Source organism: Salvelinus fontinalis, chromosome 23 (assembly GCF_029448725.1).
Source record: "Salvelinus fontinalis isolate EN_2023a chromosome 23, ASM2944872v1, whole genome shotgun sequence".
NCBI classification, from domain to species: Eukaryota; Metazoa; Chordata; class Actinopteri; order Salmoniformes; family Salmonidae; genus Salvelinus; species Salvelinus fontinalis.
In genome coordinates this window covers 48,071,118-48,093,728 of record NC_074687.1, presented here as the reverse complement: position 1 = coordinate 48,093,728, position 22,611 = coordinate 48,071,118, and the positions used below count along the sequence as shown (strand labels likewise).

Here is a 22,611-nt window from a genome sequence, read left to right as displayed (position 1 = left end):
ACAGAGTGGAAAGCCCTATGGAAATGTACACTGATTACATAGCATCTACTTTCATGGACCTTAGTTGTCACTGATGTCCCTCTGTCATTGACAGGAGCGTGTCCCAGACAGTCCCTCCCCCACCCCTTCCTTAGAGGACGGCAGGAGGCCCGGCAGCCACCCGTCGTCCCACCGCAGCAGCAGTGTCTCCAGCTCGCCGGCCCACACAGAGAGCTCCTCAGACAGGATACGTACGTCCCCCTATTCCCTCCCCATGCAACGAGTCAGACTGGCTAACTGCGTGTTCAGTTCCGCAAGTAAACAAACCGACCCCGCTAACCCACTAACCCAATTTTGATATTGTTGTTTTTGTTGTACTGAACCGATAAATTGATTTGGGATTTTGCAGTGCTCTTCAATCCTAGTCCTAGTTACTCACTGGGTGTGTAGGTTTTTGTTTCATCCCAACAGCAGTAACACACCTGATTCAACAAATCAAGTGCTAGATGATTAATTTGATGATTAGTACACTTGATCAGTTTAATCAGGTATATTAGTGCTGGGATGGAACAAATCCTCGTACACTAGGGGTCCTTAGTACCAGAATTGAAAAACACTTATTCTGAGTCATCCACGTGTTCAAAATGTGATAGTTAGAAGTTCATTTCCAAAAACAGGGCATATACAGGTCAACTCGAACAGACAAAGACATCTTCTAGCTCACCTGTACTACTCTCTCTCTCCTCTCCAGCCATACATCAGAATGGTCTTTCTATGAACCAAATGAACCAAGCTCTGTTGGGCCTCTCCCCTAGCATTCTGCCTGGGCCTAAAGAAGGCGACCTGGCCCACGACATGAGTCACGAAGCAAAGAGGATGCACGTTCACAAAGGTAAGACGTGTCCTATTGAAAAACCCATATGCACGTTGACAACGTTATGTGTCCTATTTTCATACATACAGAGTGCCTTCAGAAAGGATTCATACCCCTTGACTTATTCTACATTTTGTTGTGTTACAGCCTGAATTCTAAATGGATTAAATATATATCACCCGTCTACATGCAATACCCCACAATGACAAAGTGAAAACATGTTTTTAGACATTTTAGCAAATGTACTGTATTTAAAATGAAATACAGAACTATCTAATTTACATAAGTATTCACACCCATGTGTTAATAAGTGTTAGAATCACCTTTGGCAGCGATTTCAGCTGTGAGTATTTCTGGGTAAGTCTGTAAGAGCTTTGCACACCTGGACTGTACCATATTTTCCCATTACTCTTTTCAGAATTCTTCAAGCTTTGTCAAATCAGTTGTTGATCATTGCTAGACATCCATTTTAAAGTCTTGCCATAGATGTGCATGCAGATTTGCCACTCAGGAACATTCACTGTCTTCTTGGTAAGCAACTCCAGTATAGATGTGGCCTTGTGTTTTAGGTTATTGTCCTGTTGAAAGGTGAATTCATCTCCAAGTGTCTGGAGGAAAGCAGTTTGAGCCAGGTTGTCCTCTCAGATTTTTCCTGTGCTAAGCTCCATTCTGATTTAAAAAAAATCCTAATTAACTCTCCAGTCCTTAATTATTACAAGCATACCCATAACATGATACAGCCACCACTATTCTTGAAAATATGGAGAATGGTACTCAGTAATGTGTTGTATTGTATTGGCCCCAAACATAACACTTTATATTCAGGACAAAAAGTTCATAGCTTGGCCACGTTCTTTGCAAGTATTACCTCTGTCAATTAGGTTAGTATTGTGGAGTAACTACAATGTTGATGCATCTTCAGTTTTCCCCTATCACAGCCATTAAACGCTGTAACTGTTTTAAAGTCGCCATTGGCCTCATTGTGAAATCCCTGAGCTGTTTCCTTCCTCTCTGGCAACTGAGTAAGGAAGGTCTCCTATATCTTTGTATTGGCTGGGTGTATTGATACACTATCCAAAGTGTAATTAATAATTTCACCAAGCTCAAAGGGATATTCAATGTCTACTTTTTTATTACCAATCTGTCATGTTCCTGACCTGTTTTCTCTTGTTTTGTATTTATTTAGTATGGTCAGGGCGTGAGTTGGGTGGGTTGTCTATGTGTTGTTTTCTATGTTGGGGTTTTGTGCGTTCGGCCTGGTATGATTCTCAATCAGAGGCAGCTGTCAATCGTTGTCCCTGATTGAGAATCATACTTAGGCAGCCGGGGTTCACGTGTGTGTTTGTGGGTGTTTGAATTTCGTGTCAGTGTTCGTGCCACACGGGACTGTCTGTCGGTTTGATTCGCTTTTGTTATTTTGTTTCGTGTAGTGTTCAGTTTATTGTTAATAAATCATGGACACTTTCCACTCTGCGTCTTGGTCCGATCCCTACACCTCCTCTTCAGACGAAGAGGAGGAAATCAGCCGTTACACAATCTACCAATTGGTGCCCTTCTTTGCGAGACATTGGAAAACCTCACTGGTCTTTGTGGTTAAATCTGTCTTTGACATTCACTGCTCAACTGAAGGGCCTTACAGATAATTGTATGTGTGGGGTACAGAGATGAGGTAGTCATTCAAAAATCATGTTAAACAATATTGTTGCACATAGAATGAGACCATGCATCATATTATGTGATTTGTTGAGCACAATTTTACTCTTGAACATGTTTAGGCTTGCCATAACAAAGGGGTTGAATACTTATTGACTCAAAACATTTCAGCTTTTCATTTTTAATAATTTTTGGAAAAACATAAAACCACTTTGACATTATGTGATATTATGTGTAGGCCAGTGACAAAACAATCTGAATTTAATCATATGTTTTAATTCAGGCTGTAACACAACAATATGTGTAAAAAGTCAAGGGGTGTGAATACTTTCGGGTGGCACTGTACCTTGCAATGTATCGTATTTACATTCCATACCTGTTTGTATGTTCCATACGTCGTTTAGTTTGGTTATGACAACCGCAATGCAACCATGTGTTGAATATTGAAAAACCTTTATGTTTACATAAATGTCAATAAAATTGTAAATTATTTTAACTGATAAAAAAAAAGGATCACTACTTGTTCACTTATGGTTTACTTGTAAAAAATACCAGAAAGGTAAGTAATCTTAGTAAATCCTAGGTGAAAATGTACCTTTATCTATGATAAGTAGTCTACTAAATGCTTAGATATGTCTCTATACTGTCGATGAATTCCACTATCATTCCCCTCTATTGAGCAAGATTTAGAAACATTTATAAAACAATTTTACTCAAACAAGGAGCAGATACAAATGGATAATGCTGTGAGTTAAACATAAAATGATGCAAATCATATGATGGTTTAGAGCTGTGCTGGGGTTGGGTTTGTGTGGGGTGGGGTGGGGTGGGGTGGAAGTGGGAGGTTGATAATGATAACAAAACCACAGTGGAAATCATTGGGCTGTGTGTTCCCTTTTGGTTAGCGGCTAACAATTAGCCCAAAGTGGAGATCAGCTCTAGTCCTTCCACTCACAATATGAAGTAGCAAATAGTAATAATTAGTGTGATCATGCTCTGAATTCATAGGTCAAACTCCACGGCTGTGTGTATGTGTGTGTGTGCGCGCGTGTGTCTATATGTTTGAGTGTGTGTGTGTCGGCAGGGGGGGTTGTGTGTGTGTGTGTGTGTGTGTCGGCAGCGGGGGTGGTTTGTGTGTGTGTGCTTGCGTGCATGTGTGTGTCTACATGTGTGTGTTACAGTGTGCAGAGCTGCGACCATCGGGGGACATAGTGTAATAACCATTGAATATAAACAAACATGATCTTCTTCTACCCCCATCTGCATTCTCTGTACTACTCTGCTCAGTGTTCACCTCAACCAGTCTTTGCATAAACAGAGACATAACACCTAAACCTCAGCCTATTAACACCATGCTGTTCTACCATACACACATTAGAGTTTGATGACAATTCAGACCTGTGATGTCCTATGATATGTGATAGAGAGAGAGAAGGGGGGGGGGGGGGGGTGAAAACCAGACAATCCATTTATGTAACACACACGCAAACAAACACGACCACATTATTATTGAGATTGTACATTCCTAATATGTCACCAGTGTTGATTAGGATTTCGGGCTCTCCAGAGCGGTTGTACCAGAGGTCTCGGTTCTGCAGAAAAACATTTTTATAAAATAACCCATTAATGCAGAGGAGTGCAACTAAATTAGTTACCAATTTGCTGAGCATGAATTAATGAAGAGAGCTTCGCGCGGCTCCCACAGTTGTAATTTTCATAATAACCCTGGACCTTTATTTGGCAGGCTGTTTAGTTTTTTCGTTTGAAGGTTTTCATTAGTCTAATGAGGAGTGTGCAAGGGCGAGCAGTCAGCACAATTTACATGAGGAAGCTATCATAATAAATGAGGCAATTTGAATAACACACACAGCTTTATGCGGTGAGATAAGAGAGATTGTAGTCGGTCGGCAGATCCGGCGCTGGTAACCAATACATTAGATCCCAACTAATAACTAAAGTCATCCCAATAAAAGCTTTAAGTGAAGGAAATAGAATGAATGATCGATATATTGAACTGTAATGATATGATACATGATGCATTAGATGAATAATATAAATGTGTCCCATTGTTAAAGAGCGAGGGAAGAGGAGGGAGGGAGGGATGGAGAGGAGGCGGTCTGCGATTTGCTGCTTTGTTTATGGCAAGCTTTTTAATTAGGATTGTTCATCGGATCAGTTTGTTTAGACAAATGAGATAACATTCCAATGGTTTAATGATATTTCTCCACTTGTTTGATCTTTATGGTCTTGGTCGAGAATTGAATTAATCTCATGCATTATACTCACAGAGAGAGAGAGCCGAGGAGAGGACTGTAGGATGCAGTGTCCTGCCTCTGCCTCCATATATGAGGGTTAATAATATCTGCTCGTATCGGGCCATCGAAGACAAAGTACGCCGTTACTGCCACTGCAATGCAACCAGTCATTTGTCGCTATGAAGATCTCTCAACAGTAAGTATCTGCTACCGAAGACAGTCAAACTACACAGATACTGCACTGGCAGAAACTCTCTCTCTCCGCTCTTTTCCACATCCTCTTTGATGACAAAGGACAAAGACCATTTGTTGTGGTTGAAACCGCTTTATTACTTCAAGTCCAGTCCATCCTCGTTCTAGCTCACAACCAGATGGTATAGCTTTCGGGAGTCTTTTCAACTTTTTTAACACAATTATTGTTGGCAAGTAACGATCTGTTGCAAATAGGATTTGATGATATATGATGATGTTTCATTAAAAAAAATGGAAACGGCCAAAGTACAAAGGCCAGCTATGTATCTCACATCAAGCTAATTGAATCGCTTCACAAAGGGAAGTCTGTGGTGATCACTTTCGACAGGCCCGCGTCTCGTGAAACAGCAGGTAGTTGACAAACAAGGCAGAATAAAAGACACGGAAGCCTTTGGTTGTAAACTCATTTTAGATATCACACATTGAACATGATTTGATTTACTGGGGGAGAAGCCTTTTTAAACAGAAGCAATATGCGCAACACTCCGGTGTTGCTGTAGAAACCATATGGCAGATGAAAAGCACAAACAGATATATTGATTAGCCAAACATCGAGAGAGAGAGAGAGAGAGAGAGAGAGAGAGAGAGAGAGAGAGAGAGAGAGAGAGAGAGAGAGAGAGAGAGAGAGAGAGAGAGAGAGAGAGAGAGAGAGAGAGAGAGAGAGAGAGAGAGAGAGAGAGAGAGAGAGAGAGAGAGAGAGAGAGAGAGAGAGAGAGAGAGAGAGAGGTAGCTGGAGAACAACGAAATCTAAGGGCACCAGACGTTTAATCTTATCAGTAAAAATGTTATGTGTGCAAAATGCGCTAGATGTTTCGATTCACAGTGGTTATGCTATGTTGGAACTGGAAATGTGGTGCAATGGAACCAATGGAATACTCTCAAAAGTAGTAAACCTGCCCATCTGTCACGCCAAACACCAATCTAACGCTTGACGCATCTGAAAGAGAACAAATACTATTTCCACCCGGGTCTGGAACTATAGTCTAGTCATGACTTCACACAACTGTAGCGGCTAGAATGACTGACGGGTCTCCTATGACACAAGGAGACTTGGAAAGCAACCGATCTGTAAAATGATTCCGTAAACGATATTCTAAAAGGGGAAGGGTTTGACTGTAGTGGGATCTATTCTCACTTCCTGTGTAAATGTTATGTGTCCTTGTTGGCACACTGTGAGATGGACTGATAATACCCCACCTTGGATAAATGGACCATCCTGGTGTATCTGGTCACACAGAGTGCATCCTGATTCCATTGGATAAGTATAATGTTGTAGAAACAATCAGATTTTCCACACATGTCCTATTGAAATTGACTAAAGTGTGCTGATCGTTTTAATGCAGCATTACATTTCGCCTCTCGTTACCCCTTTAACCCTCATTCACTGTCACACAACTTCTTTGAATCTTCATTCAGATCCGGGCGGAGAAGCCTGCTCATAAAACTCAAACACAGACAGCAATACGTGCTTGCGTGCACACTCACATACGCGCACACACGCCAATTACTGTACATTTAACGTTTAAACATAACCTAAATCACACATAATTGGCGTCTTTGAAACAAGCATTTGCCAAGTAGTTTTCTGTGCTAAATCAGAGCTACAGTTATAGTGCTTGTGTCCAGTAAGACAGTCGGGCAGACACATTGGTGTCATTGCATGGCATTGCAATCCTATAGGGAGTATCCGAAGCTATTCTCTTCTCTTCTGTTGTGTTGTGTTCTGCCGACTAACGACATTAGCTGGCGCTAATCCGGACTGAATATACTGAGTCGATCTCAAAGGAAGACAAAAGAACTAAGCGGAAATAGGGAAGCCAAATGTTTAGTAAACTCTTAAAAGGCCCAGCTTAGAGAGTTAGAGGGTTAGAGAGAGAAGAGCTCCGACTCTCTCTGCAATTGCTACAAGCCTAAAAAGGGGCTCGAAAAATGAATACAAATCCATTAGCTGGTCCTGGTTTCACAGTTCTAAAAAGACTTAAAGGCGGGACGTGTTAAACGTGTGGAAATCTGTTTTGATAACATTTTGGGCTTATTGGGCTTTGCCGCCGCCGCCGCTCGAATTAATACCACTTAATTTGCAGACGGAAGAAAGCCGTGGCGTGGCGTTTCCAGTTAAAGAGATTAATTTTTAAACATCTAATTGACAGGCCCGGGTCAGGCGGGATAAGCAACAGACTCCGTGAGAGACGGCCGCCGCAGCAAAGTCAAGGTGACTGGAGTACCGCCTTTCAAAAACACCCGTCGAAAAGAGAGGGAGGAGAAAGAGAGAGGAGAAAGAGAGAGAATTAGCCGTCAAGGAGTGTCCCTCCACCCCCTATTCTCTCTGTCTCTCTCTTTATTATGAATGATTTAGTTTCCCAGTGAAAGGTTATAAGAGCCATGTACGGCAGTGTAATATCCGTAGAGTGAAAAATGTGAAGGTTTGATTCGCAATGTCCTCAAGTCAGCTAGCTACCAGACTGCAGTGTGATAAGAGGCACTGCTCTGAATAACTCCTGCCTCCAAGAGTTTCCGTGTCCATGTTTTATAGGCTTTACCAAGGAAAAGCACACACGTAGCATTTGTGGCGTGGCTAGTCTGTAAACATGATGAACTGTTAGTGAAGTCGCTAACCGCTAAGGCTGCTGAAAGCTAGAATGTATTCCAAATGGCACCCTTTTCTCTGTAATGCACTACTTTAGAGAATAATCCTATGGGTCCTGATCAAAAGTATTGTACTATATAGGGATTATGATGCCTTTTGGGACACAAATGCTGGTGTTTACCTTGGCTGAGTATGTGGCGCTTGGCATGTTGGTAATGTAGCATCGCCTAATTACTATTTACATGTAAACATGAAATGAGACAAACAACCTCACAGAATGGCTATTTAGAAAAGGTGAGGCAAAATACAGTAATTCATATTCAGGGTCAACCTTATCTGACTGTAACAGCTGTAGACGCGGTGTGTGTTGTTATTTTGAATCGCAAATTTCCAGAATTGGACATAATTCTGCTAATTGTTTTCTGCTTCTGTCCAAGGGCACGCAGGTACAATATGGGCTGGCTATATTGTAATATGCATAATAGCAGATGCTCTGATATGTAAAGTGTGAGGGGGGGACCAAGTGCCTGGTTATACTTTTGTCATCATTCTGTTTTTATTGAAAATAACCCCTAACCCCTACCACTGTATGGCTAACGTGCTTCGGGCCTAATCCAATACGATGAGTGCTTTGATATTCAATTACTCATATTCAATCCGATGTACATATCAAGCCATTTTTTTTTTTACATTGGCAGTTGTCTCAAAAGTGCTTTTTTTCTCTCTCTCTTTTCTGACAGTCTGGAGTAGAATAGCAAGCATAGCAACAATGTCTTACTCCTTGTGCCTTACAGTGCATCCCTCTCACACCTCTCTAAGGCACTTGTCCATTCCCCCAGCAAACGGTAACATGAAACAGAGGCCTGCTGCTGTGTGTTCCTGATGGACAGGCCGATTTCACCTTGGCCAGCGAATGATAATGCATTATTAAATTTGCCTCCGCCGCTCTCCTGGCTACACTAGGAGCTGACCACAGCATATTTATCTCCCCATCTGAGCCTCACGTTGGCGCCCGCATCTTGGCAGCCAGAGCGTATTCTGTCACGTTTGAGGCATTTTAAAGATTAAAAAGAAACCCTCTGCCTCCCCCCCCCCCCCCCAACGTTCCTTGAAAGCGCCACCCTGCTCTTCTTGTTCTTCAATGAAATGCGATTAGCGGATGGAAGAGGGTGTCACGCAATGGAACATTCATGAGAAAGGTAGGAGGGAGGTGGAACAAATATCCAAATGAACTGCCCTCCCCACTCCCATCTGCCCCACACCCCCTGACCTGAAGCAGTAGTCCCCTCTCTGCACAATCAGCACTCTTCCCTCACACAGGGGGGGGGCCGGGGAAAATTTGATTGATCCTCTATCAAATAATGATTTTGCTTGGGCATATGCACTGACAAGTTGTTTGATCACAAAGCATTGTCGCCTGCCAAGTCACATTCCGGGGCTTGTGATGGCTAATGATAGGTAGATAGGTAGTGAGCATCTTTGGACAACACCAAGGACACTAGGTTATAAAAAGAAGACTGATGCGGAGCAGAGCAACTCAGTGGATCGGGCGAAAGTAAGTAAAATAGGGAGACGAAGAGAAGTCACTGACAGGGGAGATAGCTGAGTTTTAATGATACTCTATGTGAATTGAAAAAAAAACGTCTATGTCGGTGAAGTGTTTAGGTCGAGATTGTCGAGGTTGCATTTCTGAACCAGCCTCAAGAAACTCCGAAAAGTAGTACGAGGCATATACAAAAACAACCTTACCTTTTTTCAAACACTAGTTAGAGCATTTGAGTCCTATTGAAACCACCTTACTTCATACCGTTTTGGTATTAGGCAAAGATACCGCTGCACTACTACTCATAACCACTAAAATACACTTAGGGAAAAAAACTAGAACTTTTGTTTTCGTTCCTCTTTGATGTTCTTCAGGATTTGGTGTTCTGCACTGTATTTCAGCTTCCCCTGACATCCTCTCATGTTTGATCGGCTGTTGAATTATCTAAGTGATAAAGTAAAGTACGACTGCCGCCAGAACAGGTCTGCGGACAGGAAATATCAGGACATTTAGGGCAAGGCGCTGACTTTATTAGGTAGCTTACATAGCTCAAACTGTCATCTAAATCTATTGGAAGCAGAGTTTGAGCAAATGTTTGAATACTTTGTGCTTTTATACTGTCAGAGGAAATGGTGCTTTTCACCTTATGTAGCCTTGCCCACTTTCCCCTGAACCATTTCAAATGTGTTTGTCTTCCAACTTCCAGCCCATTGACACACAAGGAAAACCATAGTTAAATATGAATTACATTTGTCTATGTAACTATGAAATAATATGACAATAAAGTGCACAGAATTGGAAAGATGCACTATATGACCAATCTGTGCGCTTAGGGTCACTGAACCTTCGCCCCAGTCTGAGGTCCTGACCGCTCTGGAGCAAGTTTTCATCAAGGATCCCCTGTACTTTGCTTCGTTCATCTTTCCCTCGATCCTGACTAGTCTCTCAGTCCCTGCCGCTGAAAAAAACATACCCACAGCATGATGCTGCCACCACTGTGCTTCACCGTAGGGATGGTGCCAGGTTTCCTTCAGACGTGACGCTTGGCATTCAGGCCAGAAAGTTCAATCTTGGTTTCATCAGACCAGAGAATCTTGTTTCTCATGGTCTGAGAGTCTTTAGGTGTCTTTTGGCAAACTCCAAGCGGGCTGTCATGTGCCTTTTACTGTGGAGTGACATTCGTCTGGGCACTATACCATAACGGCCTGATTAGTGGAGTGCTGTAGAGATGGTTGTCCTTCTGGAAGGTTCACCCTTCTCCACAAAGGAACTCTGGAGCTCTGACAGAATGTCGGGTTCTTGGTCACCTCCCTGACCAAGGCCCTTATCCCCCGATTGCTCAGTTTGGCCGGGCATCATTCCATTTAAGAATGATGGAGGCCACTGTGTTCTTGGGGACCTTCAATGCTGCAGACATTTTTTTTTACCCTTCCCCAGATCTGTGCCTTGACACAATCCTTTCTCGGAGCTCTACAAACAATCGACCTCATGGCTTGGTTTTTGCTCTGACATGCACTGTCAACTGTGGGACCTTATATGGACAGGTGTGTGCCCTTCCAAATCATGTCCAATCAATGAGGCTGTAACGTAACAAAATGTGGAAAAAGTAAAGGGGTCTGAATACTATCTGAATGTCAGACCAAGAGACATCCCGAAAATCAGTCTTCTCACAAAATTGTCTGTAACATCCTAACGTCTATGACCACCTCTATGGAAAAATGATGGTGTTCACTGTTTTGCTCTATGACCCTCACAAGCACCACGGGACAAGTCTGAAGGTAACCCGGTACCGGTTAAAAAAAAATATGGAAGTATGGAGGTCGTTTTGTGCCAACAAAAAAGGGATTAAAAATGTGTCCAAAAAAACGAAAATATTTCCTGAGCTTTCTTATATCCCCATAGAACAATACATTCATAAATGACAGAACAGATAGTCAAAAAATATATCATAAGGAATGTGTCAAAATCTGATCTGTTTTGACATTTATGAATGTGTTATTCTATGGGCCATAGTAGCAAAGGCCAAATTCAATGTTTTATCAAATATATTTTTTTATAGTTTTTGGTGATACCTATGGAGGTCCTAAAATTCCAAATCAAATATCTAAATGAGCCATGGTATCTTAAAACAACTCCATAAGTTTTATGGAGGTGCCATTGGTGAGTAGATTATATATTTTCTAATGTGGCATAATCTCATAGTACATAGTACAGTAAAAGGATGATGTTTCGATTTTCAAGGGCTTTATCAAAATGCAACATCAAATACAGCGACCAATAAATCCAACGCAATGAATCTTGTATTGTCAATCTGTTCAAATAACCCTCTTCTGTCAACTGTAAAGAGAAGTAAAACATGTATTTTACAATTCCTTTTTTAAAGGTGTGCTCTGCAGACCTGGGTTCAACTTCAAATACTATTCTGCTTTTACCAATTGCTTCAGCCTGCCTAGAGTGCCATATGGGTGGGTTTGCCATTTTTGCCCAACATTTTTTTGGGGTGCCATTGCGCCAGCCAAGCTCAATCAAGCCCTGTTTAAGTACTTAAAAATATATATATATATTTTTTTAAATTATTATTATTATTATTTTTTAAATTTTATCCCCTTTTCTCCCTAATTTTCGTGGTATCCAATCGCTAGTAATTACTATCTTGTCTCATCGCTACAACTCCCGTACGGGCTCGGGAGAGACGAAGGTCGAAAGCCATGCGTCCTCCGAAGCACAACCCAACCAAGCCGCACTGCTTCTTTAACACAGCGCGCCTCCAACCCGGAAGCCAGCCGCACCAATGTGTCGGAGGAAACACCGTGCACCTGGCCCCCTTGGTTAGCGCGCACTGCGCCCAGCCCGCCACAGGAGTCGCTGGAGCGCGATGAGACAAGGAAATCCCTACCGGCCAAACCCTCCCTAACCCGGACGACGCTAGCCCAATTGTGCGTCGCCCCACGGACCTCCCGGTCACGGCCGGCTGCGACAGAGCCTGGGGGCAAACCCAGAGACTCTGGTGGCGCAGTTAGCACTGCGATGCAGTGCCCTAGACCACTGCGCCACCCGGGAGGCCCTACTTAAAAATATTTTGAAAGAGTTCCCACATATACTGAGCGCATCGTTGGCTGCTTTTCCTTCACTCTGCGGTCCAACTCATCCCAAACTATCTCAACTGGGTTTAGGTCGGGTGATTGTGGAGGACAGGTCATCTGATGCAGCACTCCATCACTATTCTTATTGGTCAAATAGCTCTTACACAGCCTGGAGGTGTGTTGGTTCATTGTCCTGTTGAAAAACAAATGGTAGTCCCCCTAACCACAAACCAGATGGGATGGTGTATCGCTGCAGAATGCTGTGGTAGCCATGCTGGTTAAGTGTGCCTTGAATTCTAAATACATCACATACAGTGTCACCAGCAATGCACCCCCACACCATCACACCTCCTCCTCCATGCTTCACGGTGGGAACCACACATGCGGAGATCATCCGTTCACCTACTCTGCATCACACAAAGACACGGCAGTTGGAACCAAAAATCTCCAATTTGGACTCATCAGACCAATGACATTGCTCATGTTTCTTGGCCCAAGCAAGTCTCTTCTTATTGGTGTCCTTTACTAATGGTTTCTTTGCAGCAATTCGACCATGAAGGCCTGGTTCACCTAGTCTCCTCTGAACAGCTGATGTTGAGTGTGTCTGTTACTGTGTCTGTTACTTATTTGGTCTGCAATCTGAGGCTGGTAACTCTAATGAACTTATCATCTGCAGCAGGGGTAAGGTTGGGTCTTCCTTTTCTGTGACGGTCCTCATGAGAGCCAGTTTCATCATAGTGCTTGATGGTTTTTGTGACTGCACTCGAAGAAACGTTCAAAGTTCTTGAAATTTTCCACATTGACTGACCTTCGTGTCTTAAAGTAATGATGGACTCTCGTTTCTCTTTGCTTATTTGTGCTGTTCTTGCCATAATATGGACTTGGTCTTTTACCAAATAGGGCTATCTTCTGTATAACACCCCTACCTTGTCACAACACAACTGATCGGCTCAAACACATTAAGGAGGAAAGTAATTCCACAAATGAACATTTAACAAGGCGCACATTTAACAAGGCGTAGTTTTGATGTCTTCACTATTATTCTACAATGTAGAAAATAGTGAAAATAAAGGAAAAACCATTGAATGAGTAGGTTTGTCCAAACTTTAGTCTGGCACTGTATGTCATTATATTAACATGCATATAGACAATATCATATAGGTTATTATTCATTCTGGTTAGGCGGTTGATGTGTGTGTTTCTGAAGAGAGATCTCAGGATCAGTGCATTATATCTGTTCTGAGCAGAATGAATACTGCTCCCTTGTCTCCCCTGACAGCCCCTCAGACGCTTTAGGATTTATGAATATTTCCTCCATGCAGACTTTCCATCTGTGTGACACTACCCGTGGCCTTGAGAATACGTTTCAACCTATTGAGTCAAATCAAAAGAGTCATTACTTCAAATTGGTGGAGGGAGAGGGAGAAGGGGATAAAGATAGGTAGGGCGAGATAGAGAGCGAGAGAGCGAATGGGGATTTTTTTATTTGTTTTATTTATTTAACCTTTATTTAACTCGTCAAGTCAGTTAAGAACAAATTCTTATTTACAATGACGGCCTACCCCAACCTGGACGATGCTGGGCCAATTGTGCGCCGCCCTATTGCACTCCTGATCACGGGAATGGGGTGAGAGAGAGAGGGAGAGAGAGAAACAGGGAGGGATAGAGTGACACACTGAATTGGTTACTACTGGAAAAGTGCAGCCCATAGGGCAGTTGAAATGTAATGATATCTTATGAGAAAATATTAGGATGTCACTTTCCCAAAAGTCATGGTAAATGTGTTTTGAGGTCCCAAATTCTAATTATATGCCTGTGGAGGAGAGCGTTTAGGAAACAAGTGCCACTGGCCACACTGATTATCCCACGCACCTCTCTCTCTCTCTCTCTCTCTCGTGCTCTCTCTCTCGTGCTCTCTCGCTCTGTCTCTCTCTTTCTCTCTCTCTCTCGTGCTCTCTCTCTCGTGCTCTCTCTCGTGCTCTCTCTCGTGCTCTCTCTCTCTCTCGCGCTCTCTCTCTCTCTCTCTCTCTCTCTCTCTCTCTCTCTCTCTCTCTCTCTCTCTCGCGCTCTCTCTCTCTCGCTCTCTCTCTCTCTCGCGCTCTCTCTCTCTCGCTCTCTCTCTCTCTCGCGCTCTCTCTCTCTCGTGCTCTCTCTCTCGTGCTCTCTCTCACATGCTCTCTCTCGTGCTCTCTCTCACATGCTCTCTCTCTCGTGCTCTCTCTCTCATGCTCTCTCTCTCGTGCTCTCTCTCTCTCTCGTGCTCTCTCTCTCTCTCTCTCTCATGCTCTCTCTCTCTCTCTCTCTCTCTCTCCACATAAATGGGTTTGTGCAGCGAGCGACTTCATCTCTAAGTTAAAGGAACATTAGCGCTAGAGGTAGAAAGGAGGGGAGAAGGAGAGAGAAAGAAGGGAGAACACCGGGCTTGATTTTCCCCACTGTGATAAGAGAGTGGTAGCCAAATGTTACCTGTGTAACCTGTGCCAAAGCATCTGTGGCTCTTGACTTTGTCCCCAGGCAGGGATGGAGCTCACTCGTTTTCCTCCTCCTCTGCCTCCTCCTCCTCCTCTTCTCTGTCCCGAAAAGGAAATGAGTTAAAAGGTCCAATGTAGCCGTTTGTATCCTAATATCAAATCATTTCTGGGTAACAATTAATTACCTTACTGTGATTGTTTTCAATTGAAATTGTCCAAAATAATCCAAAATAGTTTCTTAGCAAAGAGCAATTTCTCTCTGGAAGTGTTCTGAGTAGGGAGGGGAACATTTAAAACTAGCCATTTGGAACTCTCTATCTTATTGGTCTATTAACTGTCACCAGGCAGGGTAAAACTCCATCCCATCACAACAGGCTGACATTTAAAAAACGTATTTCCAAACAGCTCGACTAAACGGTCATTATCATAATTTGCACAATTTGACAGTATTATTCCAACCTCATAGTGCGGAAATATAGATAAAACACAGGGAAATCACATTATTGAGTGCTCTGGGGCTTTAAATGTGTGTGTGTACGTTTCACTGTATGTCTGCATGTGCGCATGCTTGGCGCTGCATGGCTCCATTTGTGTTTGGGTGCACATGTGTTTGGAGTGGTGAAAGACTACACGGTGAAAGACTACGTTTGGGCATATTCGAATGAATCTATGTTGCGTATTTCACGCGCGTTTTTATTTCCTTCGATGTTCCACAAAAACATAACATATCCAAAGATGAAATCCACTTTATCGATCGAAGCAAGGTTCATGTACATTCGTTTCGGAGCTAGGGTTTCTTTGACAAGGTGAAGGAAAAAAAACAATCTAATCACTACCGCTACGGTCTGCGGTAGCGTCGTCTTCTATTAGCGGGCAAAGAGGTCACAGGCACTCCATTTGAAAGAGGACAACTTCCTCCCTCCTCAGCCACTGCTGGCAGGTCAAATAAAATCTAATTGTGCCTGGCTGAAAGCACAACGCCCTGCTCTGTGTAGCTGCCGCTGACAACCTCCAGGTTTTAGCGCTCCATTATCCTGCTGGGAGGAACACACCGTTTGCAAGGACACAGGCTTAACCTGTCAATATATCACACTGACTGCTCTGGCCCCAGCCAAATGCACAGGCTGCAGAGAGAGACTGTTTCTCTCTCCCTCGATTTGCGCTCTCTCTCTTTCGCTCAGTGTCTCTTTCTCCATATTTTACCTCTCTTTCTCTCGCCCTCCCTCCTTCTCTTTCGTACTCGTATCTGTCTACCTTCCCCAAATCAGTCCTTTTATCTACTTTCTCTCTCTCTCTCTCTGTATTTATCTCCTTTTTCCCTCCCTCCGTGTGAGGACTCAGCTGAATGCTCCCGAGGGAGCTCCGGATTCAAACACAGGAACCAGAAAACATATGGCACATTTTCAAACTCCCAAGGTCAATTACAGCTATTATTTATCCAGCGATTGCGACTACATTTCCCAACGTTTCCTCTAGATTGACCACAGATTGCCAACGCATGTCTGTCACATTTAAATGCGGGGCAGTATTTTGTTGCACCCACCTCTCGCTTTCCCTTCCCCGCGACTCTCCATCAAACATTTCATAGGTTTTCAAGTGGATTTTTTTTAAAACCTCTTGTTAACATATCGGCATATCTTTTTCTCCCTCCTTGACATCGCTTGGTCCGAGTGCCACTCCTCGCGCAACACAAATCTAATAACATGTAAATTGGAGATAAGCCCAGATTCCTCAAAGTGATGTGTATTTTTTTTGCATCCGTAGTTTGCCAAGTCAATTCCTTGGCCCCCTGTTTTAGAGGCACCACAACACATGGAGGAGCAAGAAAATAAACTGGATAGGTGATTCATCATTGCTATCCCACTGTCAAGGACTCCTACTGCTACTATTGGGGGCTGGATGCAAGGAGAAGAGGGAGGGGGGGGTATTTTTAAATCATGGCATTTCATCCAGAATGCATTGTATTTACTTTGTCCCAAAATGTTCTTATCCAGCTGAAACCGTGTTATTTGTGACATGGTTGACCTGAGAGAGGGGGGGTTTGTTCCATAAGTATCTCACAGCAGAGGCCCTACGTAGAGTAGCCTACATACGGCACAAAGAGACTGTCACAGCTGCTGCTGGCGGCGCTCACCAGCGGAGAAGTGTCACCTGGAAATGCGGAACTCCATTCCAATCGGCTCCATCACTCCAGCGTCTCTCGCCGAAATTAAGTCGAAGTCAATGAGGCCGGAGTGATGGTGAGGGATAAACATGCAAACACATGCCGGCAGGCTAGGAGGGCCAGAGGTGAGGAGAGGAGAGGTGAGGAGAGGAGAGGAGAGGAGAGGAGGGGTGAGGAAAGGAGAGGTGAGGAGAGGAGGGGAGAGGAGAGGAGAGGTGAGGAGGGGAGAGGAGGGGAGAGGAGAGGTGAGGAGAGGAGAGGAGGGGAGAGGAGAGGAGGGGAGGGGAGAGGAGGGGAGAGGAGAGGAGGGGAGAGGAGGGGAGAGGAGGGGAGAGGTGAGGAGAGGAGAGGAGGGGAGAGGAGGGGAGAGGGAGAGGAGGGGAGAGGAGAGGAGAGGTGAGGAGGGGAGGGGTGAGGAGAGGAGGGGAGGGGAGGGGAGAGGAGAGGAGAGGAGGGGAGAGGAGGGGAGAGGAGGGGAGGAGAGGAGAGGGGAGGAGAGGTATGGGGAGGGGAGGAGAGGAGAGGAGAGGAGAGAAGGGGAGAGGAGAGGAGAGAAGAGGAGAGGAGAGGTGAGGTGAGCCGAGGACGAGTCGAGCTAGTGCGCGGTCTGGGGAGGGGAGAAGAGCGATGAGCACAGCGGCGCGCCGGGGCGCGCCGGGGGAGGTCCTGTTCGCGGAGGGTAGCAACTGCGGCGCAGGGCGGCGAGGTCTGCGCTGACATTAGCCCTCCGCCTCCGCCCCCCCAGCAACTGATTCGGAGCCCACCAACCTTACCCCCCACTATACGAGTCCAAACACAATCTAGTGCCATGCACCTAGACTACTTCGATTGCCTTATCCGTGCATCTGCTACCAGTGCAAACCCGACCAGCCTGAAGCAAAAAAAACTACCAAAGCCCCTCTGACATTGTACTCTAATACACCAAAGGTCCTTGTACATTTCACAGTGTTGAACAAACGTTGATTACTGAATATTAATTGAATGAGCCGTTTATTTGCTTCCACCTTCCTGTATTTGCGCACACCCCTATCTTGGCGAGAGTGAAATGAACTCCGACAAGCGTCGCTGTTCAGCTCCGTAGTCGTGAGTCTATTTCGAAACGAAACACAAAGCTGTTTGCTTTTTCCCGTGCCGTGTGACAGGTTGTTTCCTCTGCACCCAAAGCGATAAAATATTCTCTGTGATCTGCCGTCGTATTGCAAGAGGGGAGGCCTGCTGAGTGCAAAGCCGGAGTTTGTTAAAGCAATGATTTATGATGAATGCCAACACTAAATAAGGGACAAAGTGCCCACAGTACAAATCAATTACAAAGCTACAACAACAGTCCTTCTCTCCCTGAGGTCTACTAGCTTCGACAGCAGTTATGCTGATTTTATTGGACGGGATATTTGCAGCGGTTGGCAGGGAGGGAGGCTATGTGAAGTGTAGTGTAATAAATGCAAATGGTAGATGTTGTACATGTGTATGAACATCATCACAGGTCATTGGAGTTTCGGTGGTTGTGTTATTGTTGGCGCTTATCAGCCACTTTAAGGCGTGTGTTGCCATTCCAATGATGTGCTATGCCAAGTATTTTGAATGATATTGTCGTTTTTTTGTAACATTTCAGTGTAGAAGCTGAAACGGTTCAGTAAAGAAGAAGTAAAAAGAAGGGGGAAAAAAACATTTAGTGTAGCTCTTGTTATATAAGTAGGCGGATTCATAATTGTTTTATGAAGTTAATTTACAAACCAAATTTCAATTCATCCATCCGTTTTTTTCAGAACATTCCCTATTGATCCCCCAAACCCCCCGACCCCCCTTCCCAATGCCTCCAACTCACCCTCGCCCTTAAAATGACAGTGTAACAGAGAATATACATCAAAGTGGTAAAATAAAGTATTCATAATAACAATAATAATAAAATACGAATATAAATAGTACTAAAATATTCCTACATTGCGCATGACTTTTAGAAACACCTTATTACAAATACTTTACAGTTTGCAGACACCATATTACACGTACTTAGCAGTTGAAATACAGTACCAGTAGGATATTAACACACCTGTATATGTAGAATAAAAATAAAAAGGATTCCATAATAGGTAGAGGAAGGAGAACAGAAGATCAATGATATCCTAGTTGCCAATGTGTAAAAACGTTCTCTACAGACACCCCTAATAGTAAATAGTATTTTTTTCTAAGCATAACATCCCATATCCAAGACATGGCTGATGGGCCTGATTGGGCTTTCCAAAGCAGGAGTATTTTACAACGACTAATCAAGGAGGCAAAGGAGATGACACCAGTCTGTTTATTTGTGAGGTTCACAACTTCCTCAGCAATCCCAAGTATAGCGATCTGAGGAGATGGAACTATAGTCATTTCCAATACCTCAGAGATTATACCAAAGAACAATTTTCAGAATTCCACCAACATGGGACATGACCATAACATATGGGTCAAGTTAGCTGATGATTGAGAACATCTATCGCAAGAGTCTACCACTTTTGGGATAATCTTGGCTCGTTTGGTCTTGGTAAAATGTATCCTATGGTGGACATTACATTACATCAGGCTGAGACTTGCACAGGAGGAGGAAGAATTGACTTTCTCCAGTGCTTTTGTCCACCGCTGATTAGAAAATGAAACCCCGGGTTTTGCTTCCCAAACCGTCTTAATTTTGAGCAAAGCCGGCACTATTTCCTGGCAATAAAAAATCATAAAGACATTATACGTGACACTTTGGCCACATCAGGCAAAACAGTCAATACCATAAGCCGGCAGAAGTCTTGGGAATGTAGAAGAGTGGGATTGTACAAAGTGACAGACTGGAAAATATCTAAATAAATAAGATTGCTGCAGATTGAAAGTGGTATATAGCTCATTAAAACTGGCAAAGTTACCATTAACGTTCAAATCGTTCAAACAAATGTCAGACCTTTCCTATTCCAAGATATTAACCCTGAGTCAAGTTTGGCAGGTGCGGGCCTACCATGTGGCGCAACGGTCTAAGGCACTGATCAGTGCTAGAGGCGGCACTACAGATCTGGGTTCGATCCCGGGCTGTGCTGCAGCTGGCCGTGACCGGGATCCCCATGAGGTGGTGCACAATTGTCCCAGCGTTTTCCGAGTTAAGGGAGGGTTTGGCCGGCTAGGATGTCCTTGTCCCAATGCACTCTCTACAGACTCCTCGTGGCTGCCGGGCGCATGCACACTGGCTTCGGTCAGTGTACGGTGTTTCGACACATTGGTGAGGATGGCTTCCGGGTTAAGCGAGCAGTGTGTCAAGAAGGAGTGCGGCTTGGCTGGGTCGTGATTTGGAGGATTTGGCTCTCGACCTTTGCCTTTCCCGAGTCCGCATGGGAGTTGCATCGATGTAACAAGACCTGTAACTACCAATTGGGGAGAAAAAGGGGTAAGAAGTACACAATTTTTATTATTTTTTATTTTTATGTATACATAAATTGGCAGGTGCAAATAAATGGTTATTACAAGTGGGTGCTGATAGAGAGAGTAGGGTCCATTTCCAGTGACGTTTTGTAGCCATATTTCGATAGTGGGCCAGCAGCATATCACCCTTTATCCTGCTTGCTTGCTTCTGAAGCTAAGCAGGGTTGGTCCTGGTTGGTCCCTGGATGGGAGACCCAAATGCTGCTGGAAGTGATGTTGGAGGGCCAGTAGGAGGCTCCCTTTCCTCTGGTCTAAAAACAATATCCCAATAACCCAGGGCAGTGATTGCCCTGTGTAGGGTGCTGTCATTCGGATGGGACATTAAACGGGTGTCCTGACTCTCTGTGGTCACTAAAGATCCCATTGCACTTATTGTAAGAGTAGGGGTGTTAACCCTGGTCTCCTGGCTAAATACCCAATCTGGCCCTCATGCCATCACGGTCACCTAATCATCCCCAGCTTCCAATTGGCAATGAGCCAATCATCCCCTGAAACTATACCCCATGTCGTTGCTGTAAATGAGAATGTGTTCTCAGTCAACTTACCTGATAAAATAAGGGTAAGGGTCTGATTGGAAAAGAGTAAAAGTGGAAGATTGCCACAAACCGGGGGCTTGAAGGGGGGATGAGCAACAGGATTAAGCCTCCAGTTGGCACCAACTACTCCCTGAATTGCAGAACCACAGAGAAGTTTTGTGTAAATGGACTGACCAGTAATAGTATGTCCACTGTATGATCTCCATCTTTTCAATAGGGTTTTATTCATTATTGGTGGTTTGCCCCAAAATGAATGAGGATATCATAGTATCGATCTCACTGAAAAATGACTTGGGTAGACACTGGAATAAGTATAGCTATCTGGGTAATATAGTCATTTTCAGTGACTGCACCCTACCAGCCATAGAGAGGGATAAGCCCCCCCCCCCCCCTCTGTAGGGTCATTTTTCAGCTTTGCTGTAAGAGTAGAGAAGGCCTGCTCTAATAGTGAGTGAAGGGATCAGGTGATATTAATTCCCAGGCACCTAAACCCTGCTTTAGATAAGTCGAAGGGCAGCAGAGATTGTGTTATACCCATAGCCAATTGATTAATAGTTAAGCATGAACTTCTCCCTAAATTCAGTTTGTACCCTGAAAAAGTTCCAAAATATTTTAAAATAGATAAGATACAAAGTATAGGGTCCGAAACAAAGAGGAGCAAATCATCGGCGTAAAGTGACACTAAAATAGCGGACTGTTCTTTAATGCAATTGACAAAGGTTCAATAGCAAGAGCGAAGAGGAGGGGCGAAATTGAGCATCCCTGATGTGTGCCATGGGTTAAGGGGGAAATTTGGAGCGAAAAGAGTTTGTGCATACACGTACGTGCCTGGGGAGAGGTGTAGAGTAGCCATATCCAGGATGTAAATGTATCCCCAAAGCCATTTTAAATTGTAAAGAACATAAATTACCATTCTACTCGATCAAAGGCATTCTCGCATCAAGAGAATCTACCACTTCAGATTTGTTTGGAGAAGCTGGAGAGCGAATGATACTAAGAAGTCTTTGAATATTTCAGAAGGAATAACCGTCCTTATATACCTTGTTTGGTCCTCTGATATCACAGTGGGTAGGACAGTCTCTCATCTACAAGCAAGCACCTTTTGCCAGACTTTTTACATCCGTGTTAAGGAGAGAGATCGGTTGAAATGAAGAGCAGTTGGTTGGATCTTTGTTTTTCTTCAATGTTAAAGAGATGAAAGCCTGAGTAAGAGTACGAGGTAGGGGACCTTGCTGGAGTGAGTCCTCAAAAATGTCTAATAGCAGATGAGTTAGTTGTTCCGAAAAATTCTTTAAAAATTCTTCGGGTAGCCATCTGACCCTGGGGACACAGTTTATGTCACCCCCAAATATATAATACTGTGTGTTTAGATTGGAGAGTGAGGAGAAGAGTTTCTTCATGACGTTGATTTAATCCCATTTTGGGGAGTACACACATACAAGAACAACTGGGGTTCGCCAAACTGCGCCAGTTACTATTACGTAGCGGCCATTGGTATAATAGAGGACCTATGTTGAAGTCAACTGTACCTTTTTCCTTATGAGTATCGCTGCACCTCTCATTCTAATGTTACATTTAGATTTTAAAAAATGTGCACAAGCCATGGCCTAGAAAATCTATGCTGGTACGTATTATGTAAATGTGTCTCTTGAAAAAATATAAACTCTGCTTTCAGACTCTTCAACGAGTAAACGTGAAGAGGGTTTAAAAGATTGATCGTAGTTACAACCCTCATACTGTAGATTGTAGGAGAATTGCAAAGACAGCTCGCGCACACAC

General features: G+C 43.8%; 1 protein-coding gene across 4 annotated transcripts in view; it reads left to right on the top strand.

Annotated features, from left to right (window-relative positions):
* The window catches only part of LOC129821422 (dachshund homolog 1-like), a 269,434-nt gene that overhangs the window by 214,144 nt on the left and 32,679 nt on the right, over positions 1–22,611 (top strand). For 2 of the 4 annotated variants that reach the window (XM_055879060.1, XM_055879062.1), the window contains 2 exons: positions 95–230; positions 731–871. In XM_055879060.1, the coding sequence (XP_055735035.1) occupies positions 95–230; positions 731–871 (277 nt within the window). Of the gene's footprint in view, positions 1–94; positions 297–730; positions 872–22,611 lie in introns of all 4 variants that reach the window. The other 2 variants (XM_055879059.1, XM_055879061.1) reach the window with 1 other exon arrangement.